Source organism: Ceratina calcarata, unplaced genomic scaffold (genome assembly GCF_001652005.2).
Source record: "Ceratina calcarata isolate Rehan_Ccalc_2016 unplaced genomic scaffold, ASM165200v1 scaffold48.2, whole genome shotgun sequence".
NCBI classification, from domain to species: Eukaryota; Metazoa; Arthropoda; class Insecta; order Hymenoptera; family Apidae; genus Ceratina; species Ceratina calcarata.
This window is the reverse complement of record NW_017172225.1, coordinates 1,514,636-1,530,162: the sequence shown is the minus strand read 5'-3', so window position 1 is coordinate 1,530,162 and position 15,527 is coordinate 1,514,636. Positions and strand designations below refer to the sequence as shown.

General features: G+C 49.1%; 1 protein-coding gene across 12 annotated transcripts in view; it reads right to left on the bottom strand.

Moving 5' to 3' along the window:
* Lar (tyrosine-protein phosphatase Lar) overlaps positions 1-15,527 on the bottom strand; it is a 224,635-nt gene that overhangs the window by 70,968 nt on the left and 138,140 nt on the right. For all 12 annotated transcript variants that reach the window (XM_026816022.1, XM_026816024.1, XM_018029058.2 and 9 more), the window contains 2 exons: positions 7,342-7,473; positions 6,445-6,603 (listed from right to left, as the gene is read on the bottom strand). In XM_026816022.1, the coding sequence (XP_026671823.1) occupies positions 6,445-6,603; positions 7,342-7,473 (291 nt within the window). The remainder of the gene's footprint in view (positions 1-6,444; positions 6,604-7,341; positions 7,474-15,527) is intronic.

Below are 15,527 nucleotides of genomic sequence, written 5' to 3'. Positions count from 1 at the left end.
TTTATTTCGATTCTCGGCGCGGCTCGATGAGCGGAAACTTTGCGCGATCGGTTCCACGCTGCTTATACGTGCTCTTCATAACGCGGGAATAACCGGAGCAGACGCGACTAAGCGAGCAGGGAAATAAAAAAAAAAAGGAGAACGAGAGTGCGAAGGGAGCGACGGCCCATTAGAATTCCGCGCGGCGAAGGCTCTTAGCCGAGTCACGGTTCGAAGGCACTTTAATCTTCGACGACTTAACCTGGCGTTTAAGGACTCTTTCGAAACGCGAGGCGAACACGGGAATCCGGGAAAAGGCAGTCGGTGACCATTTAATATTCAAGGGAACCCGGACTCTGTTCCCTGCCGCGAACGAGACCCCGGCTGGAAACGCCGGACGAATTAAACCTCCGCTTTATGCATTCGCTCGATCGTCCAAATCCTGATGTCACGCGAGCGATCTCGATAAATAAACTGTAACGAGAATCTCGGTGCAGAATAATTCCGTATGGCGTAGACCCGAGAATGATCTCAGACTCGATGTCAGGCTTCCGATCGCGGTACGCGCGTCAAATCCGTCGGCGAAAAATGTAAAAATGGGATATCACCAGATTCGAACGTGGAAAAATTTCGAAACGCGCGTCGTTAGGAAGAAAACCGAGGAGAGATCGACGAATCCGTCGAAATGGAGCATGAAATCGTAAAACCACTCCGCGGAGGTTGCAGAAAATGGTTCGCCGTCGACGTTCGGGAGTTTGGTTAGTAGCTTGAATGGAGAAAATCGCGGCACACGGGCCGAATATCATCGACTTCAATAAGGGACGCGCGCGCGTGCTGCGGCACGGGGGGTAGGTCTCTGAAAGGCCGGAAGGGGCCTCTGAAACCCTCCCGCGCGAGTTTTCAGCTTCCTTTTCGTTCCTCCGTCTCCACGCCCATAGCCTCCGTATATCGGGCGCGATCCCGAGGGGACGGAGCGTCCATTGTTAAACGCCGCATTATTCCACGATAACCCTGAAAAGGTACCGATTTGTCCGATCCGAGACGTCCCCCTTTCGACCGGGGCTACTACGCTTTTATCGTTTTCTATTATCGAGCCGAGCTATTGCCGTCGAAACGGCGTTTTCGACCGATGACCTTCGATTCTCCGGAGCGAGGCGGCCGCGATACGGCGGACGTTGGATTCTCGTCGCGTTTATCGAGCTTTCCTCGCGGTGGCCGTCGTCCTCCGGAGATACGAATTCTTTTCGGGCGAATCGACGAGCTACAGGTTGCTCCGAATCGAAACGACACGTCGGGACGCGGGACGTCGCTCGTTTTATCACCGGAGTCCTCGTCACGGTTTCAGCAACAACAAATCTGTCGAACCGAGCGTTCGACGGTACGAATCGAAGCGTACAAAAGTATACAGATCGTTCGACGACGATACAAAAAGATAAGCGATAATCGTGTAACTTTCCAATTTGGGTAACGCCACAATCGGTGAGAAAGATGGGGGTAGGAAGAGACGATGAGAGAAGATCGTGACGCGACGGGTGCCCCGGGGCCGGGGAAAACTTCCGACGGCCGCGAGAAAGTTAGATTGCTGAAATAGTTGGCCTTATCTCCCTGTGTCGCGGCGACGTGGAAAAAAGGGGAACAGCGCAGGATGGAAGGCCCGGCGAAAATTCACGGCTAATTTATGTGCCAATTAATTAGTAATTAAGCCACCCGTTTTTCGGACGAGTTGAGTTCCCTCCACGCCCCTGTCCGCTCCTGTCGATAGAGAAAAAACGCGGATTGCATATTGTTTCCAAGAGTCGACTGGTCGTCTTTGAAACGTTTTAATGCAAAATGCTTTTCGACCGAGTACCATGGCCGTGTGGATAACGTAAAAAGAGGAGCGTTAATCTCCTGCGGCCCTACTTTCATCCTTTCTTCTATCCATTATCATCCCCTCCGGGATTTTCGACCCGTCTCGTTACTCGGTCTTACGAACCGCAAGTTTCGACGAAATTACGCCGTGAACGCAGCCCGGAGTCTCGGAAAAATTAACCGGAAGAATTAATATCGATCAGAGGGCGAAAGAGGCCAAGGAGCCTTTCCGCGGTGGATTCCGGCTCCACGTCCATTTTCCGAAACGTACGAGGCATTCCTCTTTTCTTCCCAGCGGAGTTTCACCATTATCCCGGTGGAATCCGCGGATCATTGTGCGGTCTCGCGTTAATGGACCCGAATATCTCTGCGCGAACCATAGAGGATTCCCGGGCAAAGATAATTTCGTCAACGAACCTGTTGTCGGGCCTTTTAAAATGAGAGATCGAATCAGAACCGAATGAAGCAACCGGTGGAAGAGTCGACAGGAAATAAAATGCCCCGCGGTGGACAAAGGAAGTCTTTTGTTCGCGAACATCGTTCGGTTCGGTTCGGTTCTCCTTTTGCCGAAGGAGGAGAGTCAATATTGACCGTCCCGCGCCTTCCAGGCTAGTCCATTATCCGCAGGAATTTCTTTCCCCTTGTCGCGGGAAATCGAAACATTAAACGTTAATTAGGATCACGGGTCGTAAAATCGCAGCTCGATTTCCTCCCTTCCCCGGACGGGGGAGGACCCCGCCCCTTCGAGGGTGAGAGGGAGACGACTCTCCGAAGGTTCGTTTTTCCACGCGGTTTCGATCGGGCTTCTGGTCGACGAAAAGTTTCTTACCCGATTTTCCGCGACGGCTGATACGAAGAAAAAGCGGGAGAGGTTGCTTTCTTCGGGAAATGTTCTCTCACGGAGACCGGATAAGAAATCCGATGGAGGACAAACCCCGACGAGACGAGAACGACGCGAGGGTTCGAGGGGCTGTGGTCGAGACTCGTTAATTAAGCATTCGATCCCGGAATCCTCCGTCTTACCATCGAGTTTAACGAGTTTAAGCAGCCGAAACAAGACGCTTCGTTCCTGCTTTTTCAACGATCCCATGTAGTAGAGGTTCGCTTCTGAACGAATTTGACTGTACCGGAGAGGACTCGACGTAATGGACGTGCAGGGTCGACGTGTGATTGACTTTAACTACTTAAATAATTTCTCGCCTTTTACGGTTCGTTTGCGACAGCCACGGGCTTCCTGTTCACATATTCCGTTGACTACGGCTGAAAGAAATATTTCGTGGGAAAATTTCACGAGCGAGAGACACGGCGACGAACTTTCGCCCAGGCGGTAACTCTGCAGTTTCGCTTGTGGAAGAGGCAACAGGAACCGAAGATGCCACTTAGCCCTCGTGCAAATTTAATTTCCGCCTACCGCGGGCTCTTGAAATTAGGCTAATGCCACCGACGGGGACTGTGTATGCCCTTTATGGAGACCATCGCTGCCTCCGCCGGCATTTGACAAAACTATCCTCTCGCTTCCGGACGAGCGACCTCCTCGTAAAATTTATTCCTATAAACGCTGAAAACACTTCGAAAGTGACAACTCGTTGAAGATAGACACCGATAACGGAGTAAAATTATATTTCGGATACCTCTAACCGGAAATCGTCGATCAGAGGATACGCTAAACATAGATAAAAGTAAGGAATTCTTCATGAGCAAGCGATTCTCGTCGATCTATTCTACGCGTGCATACACAATTTCCAATGAGGGGAAATTATCAGCTGTTAGCCAGTTGCTTCGAGCACGATGAAATAAGCAAGGAATTCTTGCGAGTACAATGTAAGACCGAATTCTCGTAAAACCCTTCTATACATATGTATGCACGGCCTCGGAATTCGTTCTCGAGTATATTAGGGGTATCGCAGAGAATTTTTCTTTCTGTCGACGACTCGCACGCCAAGTGTCCCCGCGAACAGCGAAATTAGTATTCCAACGAGGCCGGCGGCCGTTATCAGATCCCGGCTCGTCCGACTGGGCGAACCATCGATGCTATCTAGTTCGTTCGGGGAAACCTTTACCGTCGACGCCGTTTTCTCTTGTTCAAATTTTACGATACGGTTCGCGAAAGTAACGGATGCTTAAAACGTGTGCCAAATGGCAAAACGACGGTTCATTCTCGTCAAGATTAGAATACCAACGTAGATAACAAGTCAGAACTGTCTGATAATTGCATTCGATGCATTCGTAAAACAATTAATAGGCGTAGAAAAGGAGCTTGTAATCAATATCTTTTGATCAGATTAGATATGGTCGTAAAGAGCAGCCTGTTATTAAGCTATCTCGAATGAGGTTGAAAAAATTGATTACGATTTTTCGTGCCACGATAATCTTATGACGAAAGTATTACTCGGGGACTCGACGAAGTTGCCTACCGCGCAGCAAGCCGCAACGATTATCGATTGTTCCCGCTAGTTTCCCCGTGTAATTTTAACCGCATTTACCGTTGTTACATTATTGCATCATTACATGCTCCGAGTAATCGCATTAACCGAATGCGGCTTTGATACGAGTTTCGCAGCCATTTATCGTTGCGATGCGTAATAACGGAACCTTCTAAAATATTTAAGAGCACAGGCTCTCCTTTTGGACTCGAATTCATTTCCGAGAAGCGTTACTTTTCGACTGATGCCGACTTTAATACCGCGATTTCAGAGAGAACGTCGTTCGATTTTTGAAGTAGGCGTGGCAAAAATGAGCACGCGATGCCGGATCCTCGCGGAGGAGAAAGGCTGGACCAAAAAACGAGGAACGAGTTCTTCGCCGCGGCGAGATCAATCGCGCGTGTGCTTCCAGGCGGTAAGAAGAAAAAGCAAAACGCGTCGGGGGCATCGCGATTCTGTCGTTCACGATCAGTCGGTTCTGAACAAGGGAGGACGGGGGCGATTTCAATTTATATCGCGGATGACCGTGCACGCCGAGAAGTTGGCTTCCGCCCTTTAATTAGCGAACTTTCGGGGGCTACTCGAGGCGATCGCGATCCAACTTGAATTCTCCCCCGAAACGACGCGAGACGGGGACGAGACGTCGGAGCGTGGATAAGCGGAAAATCCAGCCACGGCCGGCGATCATCAGCGGTGGTCGATAAAAAATCGATGCTCGAGACTTGGTCGCGGTCTCCTATGTTCCGTTAATTATTTTCAGAGGATCCCCTCGGCGCACAAAAAGGAAATCGGGGTGAAAGAGGCCAGAGGCAGGCGGAGGGCTGGACAGAGGAAACGGCGAAGGAATTTGCCCTCGGGCGGTAGCGGTTCTCCGGGTATCGCGTATTATCGCACCTGTGGGAAAACGATCACCTGGCTCGGAATTAACTTTATAACAAATAAATTGAAATCGAGCCGCCGCGAATTTCCAGAGACTCGGCCGAATATCATCGGGTGATTTACGAGGTGGCGCGGGATGGCACCGCGGCATTGACACCGAAAACAGTCGGGGCAATCGACGCTTGGAAAAAGGATTAAAAAAAAAAGAGAGAGAAACAGAAAATCCCGATGAATTTCGAGAGAGTCGAATCGCGACGGGCCACGCGAACCGAGAGCCGGGCTAAACGGATGATTGCAACGAAAGAGAGATGAAAATTGGGAAGGGCCGGTGGTTCAAAACGACTCCTCGCTACGTGGACCCGGATTCCTTTTCTCTCTTCGCTCCCCGTACGCCCGTTTCTCCCGTGGGAAGAATACGAGAAATTGCGAGCAAAAATATCCGTCGGGCGAAGTTGGAATCGAATTAAAAAGCTGGCCAAGCCAATTAAGGCGTTTCGCGAAAGTTTAAGAGATTCTTCCCGGAAAAGGGTAAGCTTTCCAGGTGTGCGGCGGCACCCGTTTTTTCTTTCTATTACGTCGCCTTCCGCCTGGTCGCCGAACTGGGCGCCATTAAGCTGTTCACTCTTCCGTATAAATAGAAAAAGAAAAAGGGAGACCGCGAGAGCCAAACTACGAGAAGGGAAGAAAAGCTTTCGTACAATTTCAACGAAATTTAGCTCGTTATCTGGCCGCATCGCCTCGTCTCGTGCACGGAAAAATTTTCGATCATTTTCATCTCCCGTCTCGGTACCGCACTTCCGTTCCCCTGTCATCGGAAAAGTCTCCCGCGCTCGACGCGGTTACTCGCTGCGAAACGAGCAAATTCTCTCGCTCAACGCCGTTGGAAACCCGCAGCCGTTCGCGTATGCTCCTCGACGGCAGCTGTTCCCCCTTGCAACCTTTCGTTAAATATTAAATTTCGACTACGCCGTTTGCCCCGATAACGCTAATAGCTATCGGACGACGGAGCCGTAACGAAGGAACAACGTTGCCTCGAAATTTCTCCACCGGAGTCTTGCCGATTCACGATCGCGATAAATTTTCGGACAACGAAAACGTCGGCTAAACCTCCGCGATACATCAACCTCCCGTGGATTCGTTAAAAGCAACGATTCGTCTTGTCCCATGTCCGATCGTCGTAGCTGATGAACGTCAAACTGTATTTCCATTTCGCTCTTAACGTTGCATACGCACGATCTCGCGTCGGCTCCGAGAGTCGACCGCGAGTCTAAAATTGGCTAAATATATTTTTAATGGGAACCGCGTCACTTACCATCGTAGACGTTGAGCTGCGCCATGGCTGACACCGCGTCTCCGACTCCGTTCTCGGCTCGACACTCGTACTGGTTGTTGTCGCGAGGCGATTTGACAGGTTCGATCCGCAGCAGGACTCCGTTGTCATAGTTCTGCACCAGGTACCGTGACTGAGACTCTGCGGGGCGAGAAATTCCAGGTGAACAAAAAAACCGACTGCGTTATCTGCGTTTCGCTGGATTAGCGAATCCAAAAATCGGGGACAATCGCCCGTGTTCTGGGAATAAAAGAGCACACGTGCCGTTAACCGACGATTTTTCGCGGCGTTGCAGGTTCCCCGGCGGTTAATCGCGCGCGCTTCTCCCGAATAGAAACTCGGTTCCGATTCGACGAGCCTGCGGCAGCGCGTTAACACGGGCTCGATCTCTGGGCAAATTCGATTAATACCGTCGGAGATAGAGGCACCGTGGAATCGAGTCGCGTTTCACGCGGGGTAAGATCCTCGAGAAACCGGATATCGAGGTCCACCGAATCGAACCGACGCTAACGAACACGTCCAAACACGCGACCGACCGAGGAGCGAGGTATTCCGCTCGAGAGAAGCGACGGTCAAGATAATCGAATCTCTCTCGAGAGAATTGCGACGTCTGCTTTAGTCGAGCCCGGATGCCGAACTCCGGCTAGGACACGGAGTCAGTTACGCTGCTGCAACAGCCGGTGTACGGTTCCGGTCGGAGATTTCGAAAAAGAGAGGCTAAAAAGGGAGAAGCCGGTAGAAGGGAACCGGACCGTAACGAGATCAGGAGACCAGCGCGCGATGGGACTAGACTTCGATGCGATTTCCATCCCGGTGTCCCGGGCCGCTCGGAACTTTCCTAGAGGCAGATGACAGAACGAAAAGGGAGTGAAAACTTACGGGAAAGTTTCTTTCCGTTCTTCCGCCACTGGATCTGGGGCGCTGGCGATCCCTCGGCCGTGCAGTGCAAGCTCGCTATGTTGCCCGCCTTCACCGATTGCGATTGTGGCCTCACCAGTACCGTCGGCGGATCTGCGGGTACAAGATCAAGGGAAGCCTTTGATCAGCGTCTAGTCGTCCCTTCGGGCCCCTCGATACCCTTCTCTCCTCCCGGGTTCGCAGAGGAACCAGGGTCGGAGAGATCAGGATAGGTCGAGGCACGTTGCTCAAAGAATTTTAGTTAACACAGTAAATTACAGGATTTGGATTTTAGGATTCAAATGTGTAAATGTATCAAAAATATAAAACTTAAATCAGAATAAAATGATTATGATTTATTTGAATAGTATACAACAGAAACGGTGAATTTGGATGTTGGGATTTAGACGTATGAGATCAGAGATTTAAGGGGCCTTAATCAGTGTGAAACTTAACAAAAATTGAATTCTTTTTTGCATTTTTCGAAAGTACCTTCAAAAATATTATACTAAAATTTCAAGGTCGAATCTCAACTAGTTTTCGAGTGGCAGTCTTCTAATAGTATTAATATAAGTAATAGTTAATACTTTAAACGCATTTTCCTCGAAATGATATTTTTCAAATTTGCTGATACTATAACTCAAACACCCATTATCCGATTGACTTGAAATTTCAACAGAATGTTCTAGACATGCTTTATTATTGAATGACATATTGAATACTTTTTTTAAAGAAAATTCCCAAAAGTGACGTAAATTTGTGACAGTCACACCACTGGTAAGGTGCCTTAAAAGAATACCGTATTAGGTTTTAGATCGTTTTATAACGATCCTAAGTTTGACAAGATCCTCATAGCTATCATCGAAGGAAAAGAGAGGGCGAATCCGAGAGGGAACAGACGTTCCGTCTCGAACACGGAATCGATTAAAAAAACATGTGAGCAAAAACGTGGAAAAAATGGAAACACGCACACGAGAAAAAAAGAGAAATGAAAAAACATTGTCGGCGCTGATTCCTAGGTTTGATAGGATGGAAACTCGTGTAAACTCGATAAACGAAATTCGCTATCGCAGGAAATCGAGCAACGAATAGATAGTCTGGAATGCATCGCGTCGTTCGGAATATAAGCGGATCCGGATCAGGCTACTTACAGGCTTTTCATATTTTCCCCTTTGAAACAAATGGGAATTCGCACAATTTTTGTATAAAAAAAAAGGAGAGACTTGTCACTCGTAATTATGAATGTTTCGTCTCGATGTTTAAACGAGAATCGAAAATCCCGGACTGGTTCTACCCAGCAGGAGAGAGACGGCGACGTTTCTCCAAGATGGATGGGCACAGTGCACCGGTTTGTCGGATTCCCGGCAGTTTTCCTGGCTCCAGGACTAGCTGCGAGACAGAAGGTCCGCGGAACGCGGGAGGCGTGCTATCTGGAGCGAGACTACTGGCCAAGTATTAAATTGGTCTCGAAACTTTGCGATCGCACAGACCGTTTACGGTCACTCTTCCATGGACCGACGATTCCCAGGAAAACGATTACACCTTTTGTCTTCTAAGGATACTCCATGAAATAATCACGCCGTCTCGACTGTTAACCCTTTACTATAATTGTTTTTCCTGATAGGAGTGCATGATTCGGCGGAGGTTCGAGAGTCGCGAGGAAAAATAAGTCGACCTCCATTAAAAATGTCACGCAGCTATTTTTTGAATGCAGAAATTGTTACGGTTCGATCGATATCGAATTCGATAAAAAATCGTGATAAAAAATTGTCCTCGCGAAGATAGGAGATTACAAAAAAAGGGGAGTTCCGTTCTCCGCGTTCAGCGGGCAGGCTCGAAAATTCGGACGCAAACGTGAACGCGCTAATCTATCGGCTCTGCGTGAAAACTGTCGAATGCGATGGGACGCGAAGCGACGAGCGGGGATGGGAGTTACGCGATGCAATTTAAGGTAAATATTATTCCATCGGCGAACCATCGATAATTTTTGATCGAATCGCTCGTTCGAGATTATTGGTATCCGGTCGAGTCGCATCGTGGTCCGGAGCGCGTGACGATTATCGTACCCAAAATAGTTCGTAACCGGTGCATTAATCGAGCGCGATCCGCGCGGACGCGAGATGGATTCTTAACCGTTCTCTACGGCGGGTGACGAATTTCATAATGAGAGGCCGGAGCTTATTTCGCAAAGTTCCCCAGAGGGGGGACCTTCCCCGCGGCCGGGTCCTCCGTCTTTGCGCTTTTTAACGAACGGAGTTCTTGCGAAGGGAAACGAGATCCCTGGAATTCTCGGCGACTCGCTGAAAAATGACTTTAACGAGTCGGCAGTCTTTCCCGGAGACCGCGAGCAATTTTCTCCCGACCGAAATTCCACCCACCCGGGAGGACGTGTACATTTATTTAGAGCGGGTTGCGCGGTGCATCAAAAGCACCTGCCGCGGCTACCCTCGCCCGATCATAATTTATGATCGACCATTAAAGAGCTGACCGATGAACGGCCAGTTACGTATTCTCAGTTTTAAATCTCCAATTAAGATCGAGTCTGGCAAAAGTTCTCGGCGAACAATAATTGGCAATCGACTGGGAAAAAAAAAACTTAAAAAAAACATGTAAATTCAGCCCGGTGAATACTTAGCGATTGAATCGAACTCTGAAAAAGCGCGTAGTTTACGAATTACGTTCGAGGGAATCGACGCGATTCGTTAGAGCCGTTAGAGGGGCGCATTACCGACAACCACTGCGGAAACAAGTTCCCGACTTTTCGCCATCAAAAGCGATCGCTCGCTCGTTTTCATTAAATCCAGCCGAGAGTTGCAGCGAGAGAAAAGAGTCGGGAAACGCAGGGCGAGGGAGGAAGAGAGAGAGAGAGAGAGCTACAGTCAGAGGAGAGAACGCGGGAATTCGGGAAGCCGGGGTGTGTTGCAACTCGTTTCGGAAAAGGGTTTCAGTAATTGCGTTTCGGTAATTCTCGCCCGACGCGACGCGACAAGGAAGGAATTGCAAGCTTTGCGTCGACTTCGTTAATAGGGTTAATATTTCCACGAGGACACGGGAAAAATGATGATCCTCGAACCGGAGAGGGGTTTTAGAAAAAATTTCCATCGCGTGCCGACGCGTTCACGTTTAGGGAAGGACGAACGCGCGCAATGATTAAATGCCAGTGAAAATTAGATACGAAACGCGAGACGTATTTGCGAAACGAATGATCCGAGAAGAACGCTATGGTTGTGTTTGACGATTACGAACGTCCTTTCTTAACTCCGATACAATTTTCTGTCAAACGGAAAGAGGAACGCGTTCGATCCTACCGGACCATCGGTCGCGCTCGAAAGCGAAAATCAAGAGAAAGATCAGCCGGTTATTTCCTACGAAAGTTCATAATAGCGAAGGATCGCGATCCGCGGTCGGTGTAAAAACGGACCGAGGGCCATATCTCATACTTAAAGTTTATACCGGTTTGGCAGGATCTCGGTGCGAAGCGGAGAGAGCCAGAAGGGAGGTAAAGAGAAGCCGCGAGGAGAAAAAGTTTCAGCCCGCGGCGCGGCGAGCTCACCTCTATTACGCTTTATAGCCTGCCGCGACGTAATTGAAAAAGTAGCCGATAACGGAGCAATCTGCATGAGATTTGAATAAAATTACGCGTTACCTACTGCCGAACGTATTACGAGGATCGATCGCGGGTGCATCACGCTGCGCCGGGGTCCTTGCGGTATTAATTTTCAACGCGCGCGCACAGATTTTCGACCCCCAACCATCCCGTCCCGTCCCGTCCCGTCCTCGTTCGCTAATTAATTCGAAAGTTTGAGCCGTCGAACGATGTTCGCACGGCGTGTACCATGAAAATACTACGCGACCAGTAAACAGCAGCGGGACGTGCAGCGATCGTGCGCGTACGCGGGTCCGGTCGTTCGAATCGGACGAATTTTTAACAAGAATAACGAGAATCAACTTTTGAATAACGATCCGGTCGAACGAAAAATTGGTTGGATGAACGAGACGCGACTGATCGTTCTGTAAATTGGTTTCATTTGTCTGCGACGAAGTCGGAATCGGCACGCGGCGGAACTTGAAAGCGTAGATCCGAGCGGGCCAGGGTTTTCGGGTCGCAGACGATGCGACGCCTCCCAGGGTAAATTCGCAGCCCTCTCGATGCCATTTTGCTCGTGCATCGATTGTAAACACGCTAGTTTATGTACGCGCGATGGATTCCCATCGGCGTCGAACGGTGACGTTCGGTGCCAGGGAAAAGCGGAGAGCGAGAGAACGAGAGGGAGAGAGAGGTGGGATCTGGTGGGTGGAAGCTGTGGTAGCAGCATCGCCGACGTCAGAGGGGCGCGGCCGCGTGGGGTGTACAAACAGTCTCAGTGATTCTGCCTCGCTAACATAAATGCAGAGAACATACAACGGATTCGATTGCCGTAGTCCATTTGAATTCATATTACAAAACTTTTAGGATAATTAACAGAACAAGCGAACGCGCTTCCATTTTTGTAAACGCGAGCAGCGGTTCACCCTTTCACGTCGAATCAGATTTCTGTTCGGCTCGAGCAAATATTAATTACGAACAGCTTTCAAACGTTTCCTGACAAAAGGTAGATATCAGCTGGGTGATAGCCGAAGGTGCCGTTTTCTACTGCGTTTGTACCGAAGGTGCGCACAATACGGTAACAATGGGAAATAGAATACATCCCGGCGCGGATTAAATAATGAAAATTTTCCGCCGTCCTCCGGCGAACCGTGAAATTGAATTTATATGCCGGAGGACCGGGCGTCATTGCCGTTTAAGTACTATTGCCGTTGCGATCGTTCCTCGTTCCTTCCGAAACGTGATAGGTTTCGGGTGTCATCTCTGTAATTCCCGATTCCGGTGCAAAAAGAAACGATGGCTCCTGACGTTCGAGGGGTATCTATTCCGAACTAACGTATAAATAAATTGCGTTCGCGTTGCAAAAGTTGACCCGCTAGTATAAATAGCCGAGATGGACGCGATTGCGGCTTTTCGAATCGGGTGATTCTCGAAATAGCTCGATTGTCCCTTTTCATTTTCAGAACATCGGAACAAGTATATTTAAATCGCGACCGATGACATTTTAAGATTTTCCGCACAAACATGTATTTTTAACTGGTCCAAAACAGGTAGGCGTTAAGAAGAAAGTACGAATCAGTAATGAACAGTAGTAGAATATCCGAGGTACATTTTAGTAGAAAATAGATCGATCGATGCCGAATGCTTTTTGGACACTGAAAATACGTTCTTTCTCTGGGGTCGACCAACGACGGTCCGAATATAAAATTTGAAGATTTTAATTCAGGTTAGCCGTCGCTTTCAATTAAGTTGCGACATCTTTAGCGCTCGACTTTCACGCAAAAATTGCAATTTATTTTCTTAGAATAAAGGCGTCGATTACTTCGTCCCCGTTCCACTTGTTACTATACTATTACTCTTTCTCTTCAGCGATAGAATTACGATTTGTGAAAAGAACGAGCGACGTTCCTTTCAAGGCTCGCGATTCGTCCGCGGATTATCCACTCCTCGCGTTTCTTCGAGATGAGTAAGTAACTGGAAACCAGCGAGGAGCGAACAAAAGGGGACGAAAAACAATTCGAAACACGAAAGGGTACAGTCAACCTCGTCCTGGATCTCGTTTTCCCGCGAAACTATAGCATCGATATATCTATGCAAAGCGATCCCGCGCGTTTAGCCGAACTTCTCGCACGGAATTTCCATTAGTTGAAGCGGTTTTCGGGTTGACAATGCATCGATGCGAGCCGCCCGGCCCGTTTCGACGGGGATCGAGGCTGCCCGTCGAACGATTTCGAATCAGCGCGTTTGGTAGCGCGGATAATTCAATTTGAATATGTATGCCGGCTCGAAAATCCGTGAGACACGGCCCAGACCCTTGCGAAACAACGTTCGCTTTACTTATCAAGTCGTTCGCGATCGTTCAACAGACGAAGTTCGACCGCGGAATTAATTCCGAGCCACAGCGGAATCAATTTATATTTTAAAAGATCGCCGACACACGATTTCGCTGTCTTTAATGGTTGCCGGAGCGATTCAGCCAAGTGTTTCTTTACGAGGTCTGAACTCGATACGGTGTTGGTCGGGGGTCAGAGGCGGAGTCCGAGTCACGGGGCGTGCGTCTATCTCTCCGGCTCCTTAAGAGGGTCTCCACGGGTCTATACGACCCGGTGGGAACCCGCCACAGGGCCTGCAGTAAATTTATGCAAATGTATGCCGGCAATATTCTAAATAAGTAGCTTCACCCCTGGCCCGACCCACGCGATATCACGGCGAGTTCTAACTGGTAGCGGGGCGCCTGTAAATTTGGCTAACGACCATCGAACCGTAGACTCTCGACGGAACGACTTTGGTCGGAAGGCTCGGTTGATTTTCCGCGGCAATGAACCAGTAGCGGTACGAGGAGCTAAACAAAATTTCTGAACGACAGGAAAAGCACTCGGAACGGCACCAACCTCTTTCTCCTCGATTCGCGACCCTTTGAAATTTTAATTCCCGAGGAAACGAAACCGGCGCGGCATTCAAGCTGCGGGAGAAACGCGTACAAGAGACATATCCGTAGAGCACTTTCGTATCCTCGTTTTTAGCGTGGGAGACCCCCGGGTTAAGTCCGGCCCCCGGAGCGGAGCTGGCTGCCGCTCGTAACTGGCTTTTAACGCTAATAGTGCTTTCAGACCCATTTAAAGAGCATTTACGAAACGGAGAAGAACGCGAAACTTTAGTATACCCGTATTCCGTGCGCCCGCGATACTTGGAAAATTAAATCCACCGTGGAGAGCGTCGGGGGGCGGGGGAAGTTTATTTTTAACCGGCATCGAGAACGTTTTGCATTCCGCTCCGCACGAAAATCCCGCGGAACAAAACCGAACGAGCGAAGCGATCGGACTCGACGCGTGACGCGGTTAAAAAAACCGTGCATAGATTAAAGAAAATTCGGCGGCTGGTTTTAACCTGCGGTTAACTGCGCTCCAATTAGCCGGTCGTAACGCGACTTTCTTGCCGCCTTCGCCGGAACTTTAGCAATCGTCGGGTCGCGCCGCGCGCAATTAGCCAGCCGCCTAGTTGATTCTCGTATTAAGAAGACTGGTAAAAACGGCGGGGATGTAAGTAAACGAAAATTACGACGAAGATAAACTTGCGCCGTCGTTAGAGACCGTGATGGACCTCGACTCTTTCTCCCTCCGCTTTTCTTTGCCTCGAATCTTGTACAAATTATACGCGGCGAGACAGTTTCGTGACCTTAATGGGTCGTCGCGAGTCGATACGGGGAAATTTATCGCTGTATTCCGCGTAACGAGTCGCGAGGCGGAAACGAGAACGAGAAGCTCGAAAGGAAAAAAGCTGTCGCTCGAAATTCGATTCGGAGGCCTTTGGCTCTTGAAACGGTATCGACCGGACTCGTAGCCAGAAGGACGGTTCGCGAATAAATCACGGAATCAATTCCGATACGTAGCTGGTGCCGCCATAAATAAAATGCTCCAGATATCGTCGAGATCGAGGGGGACAGGAGGGCGGCGGGTGGGACGAGAGAAACAAATGACGGCGCATAAGCGGGCCAGAAAACATTCGAAAGTTGGTCGGTTGCCACGTTTGACACGGGTTCCACGCGCGGCGCGGGGAATTTGAAATTCAAAGCGTGCCGGACCTCCACCGCGCCGATAAGAGCCACCGAGAGACCCCACCGTGCAAAAATACACATTAGCGGATTTGAAATTTAGATCGCGGCCGGTCATCCACGCGAAATTGAGTGCCGCCCTCGCCCTCACCGAGAAAACAGCCCGATTCACGGCACTGAGTAGGCCCTCGAAAAAGCTTGTGAACGACGACCTACTAGATCCTGTCCTTCGCGGTCCTGCTCTTTTCCTTCTTCGATTTCATAGATAATATGAAAAGCGTGCAGATACAAATCACGACTGATACTTAACGTCGTAATGAAGTAACTGAATTCACAGTAAAATGGGAAAGACAGGATTTTTGTGGTACACATATACAGGATACAAATATTAAATATGAATAACGTATAGCTACATATTAAGGACGTATTGCTATACAGTCAATCAATAAAAGTTTATGTACCTTATAAAAACGCATTTCCTATAATTAAAAAGAAATCAGACGTCGGAAGAATAATGCTAATAATAAATAG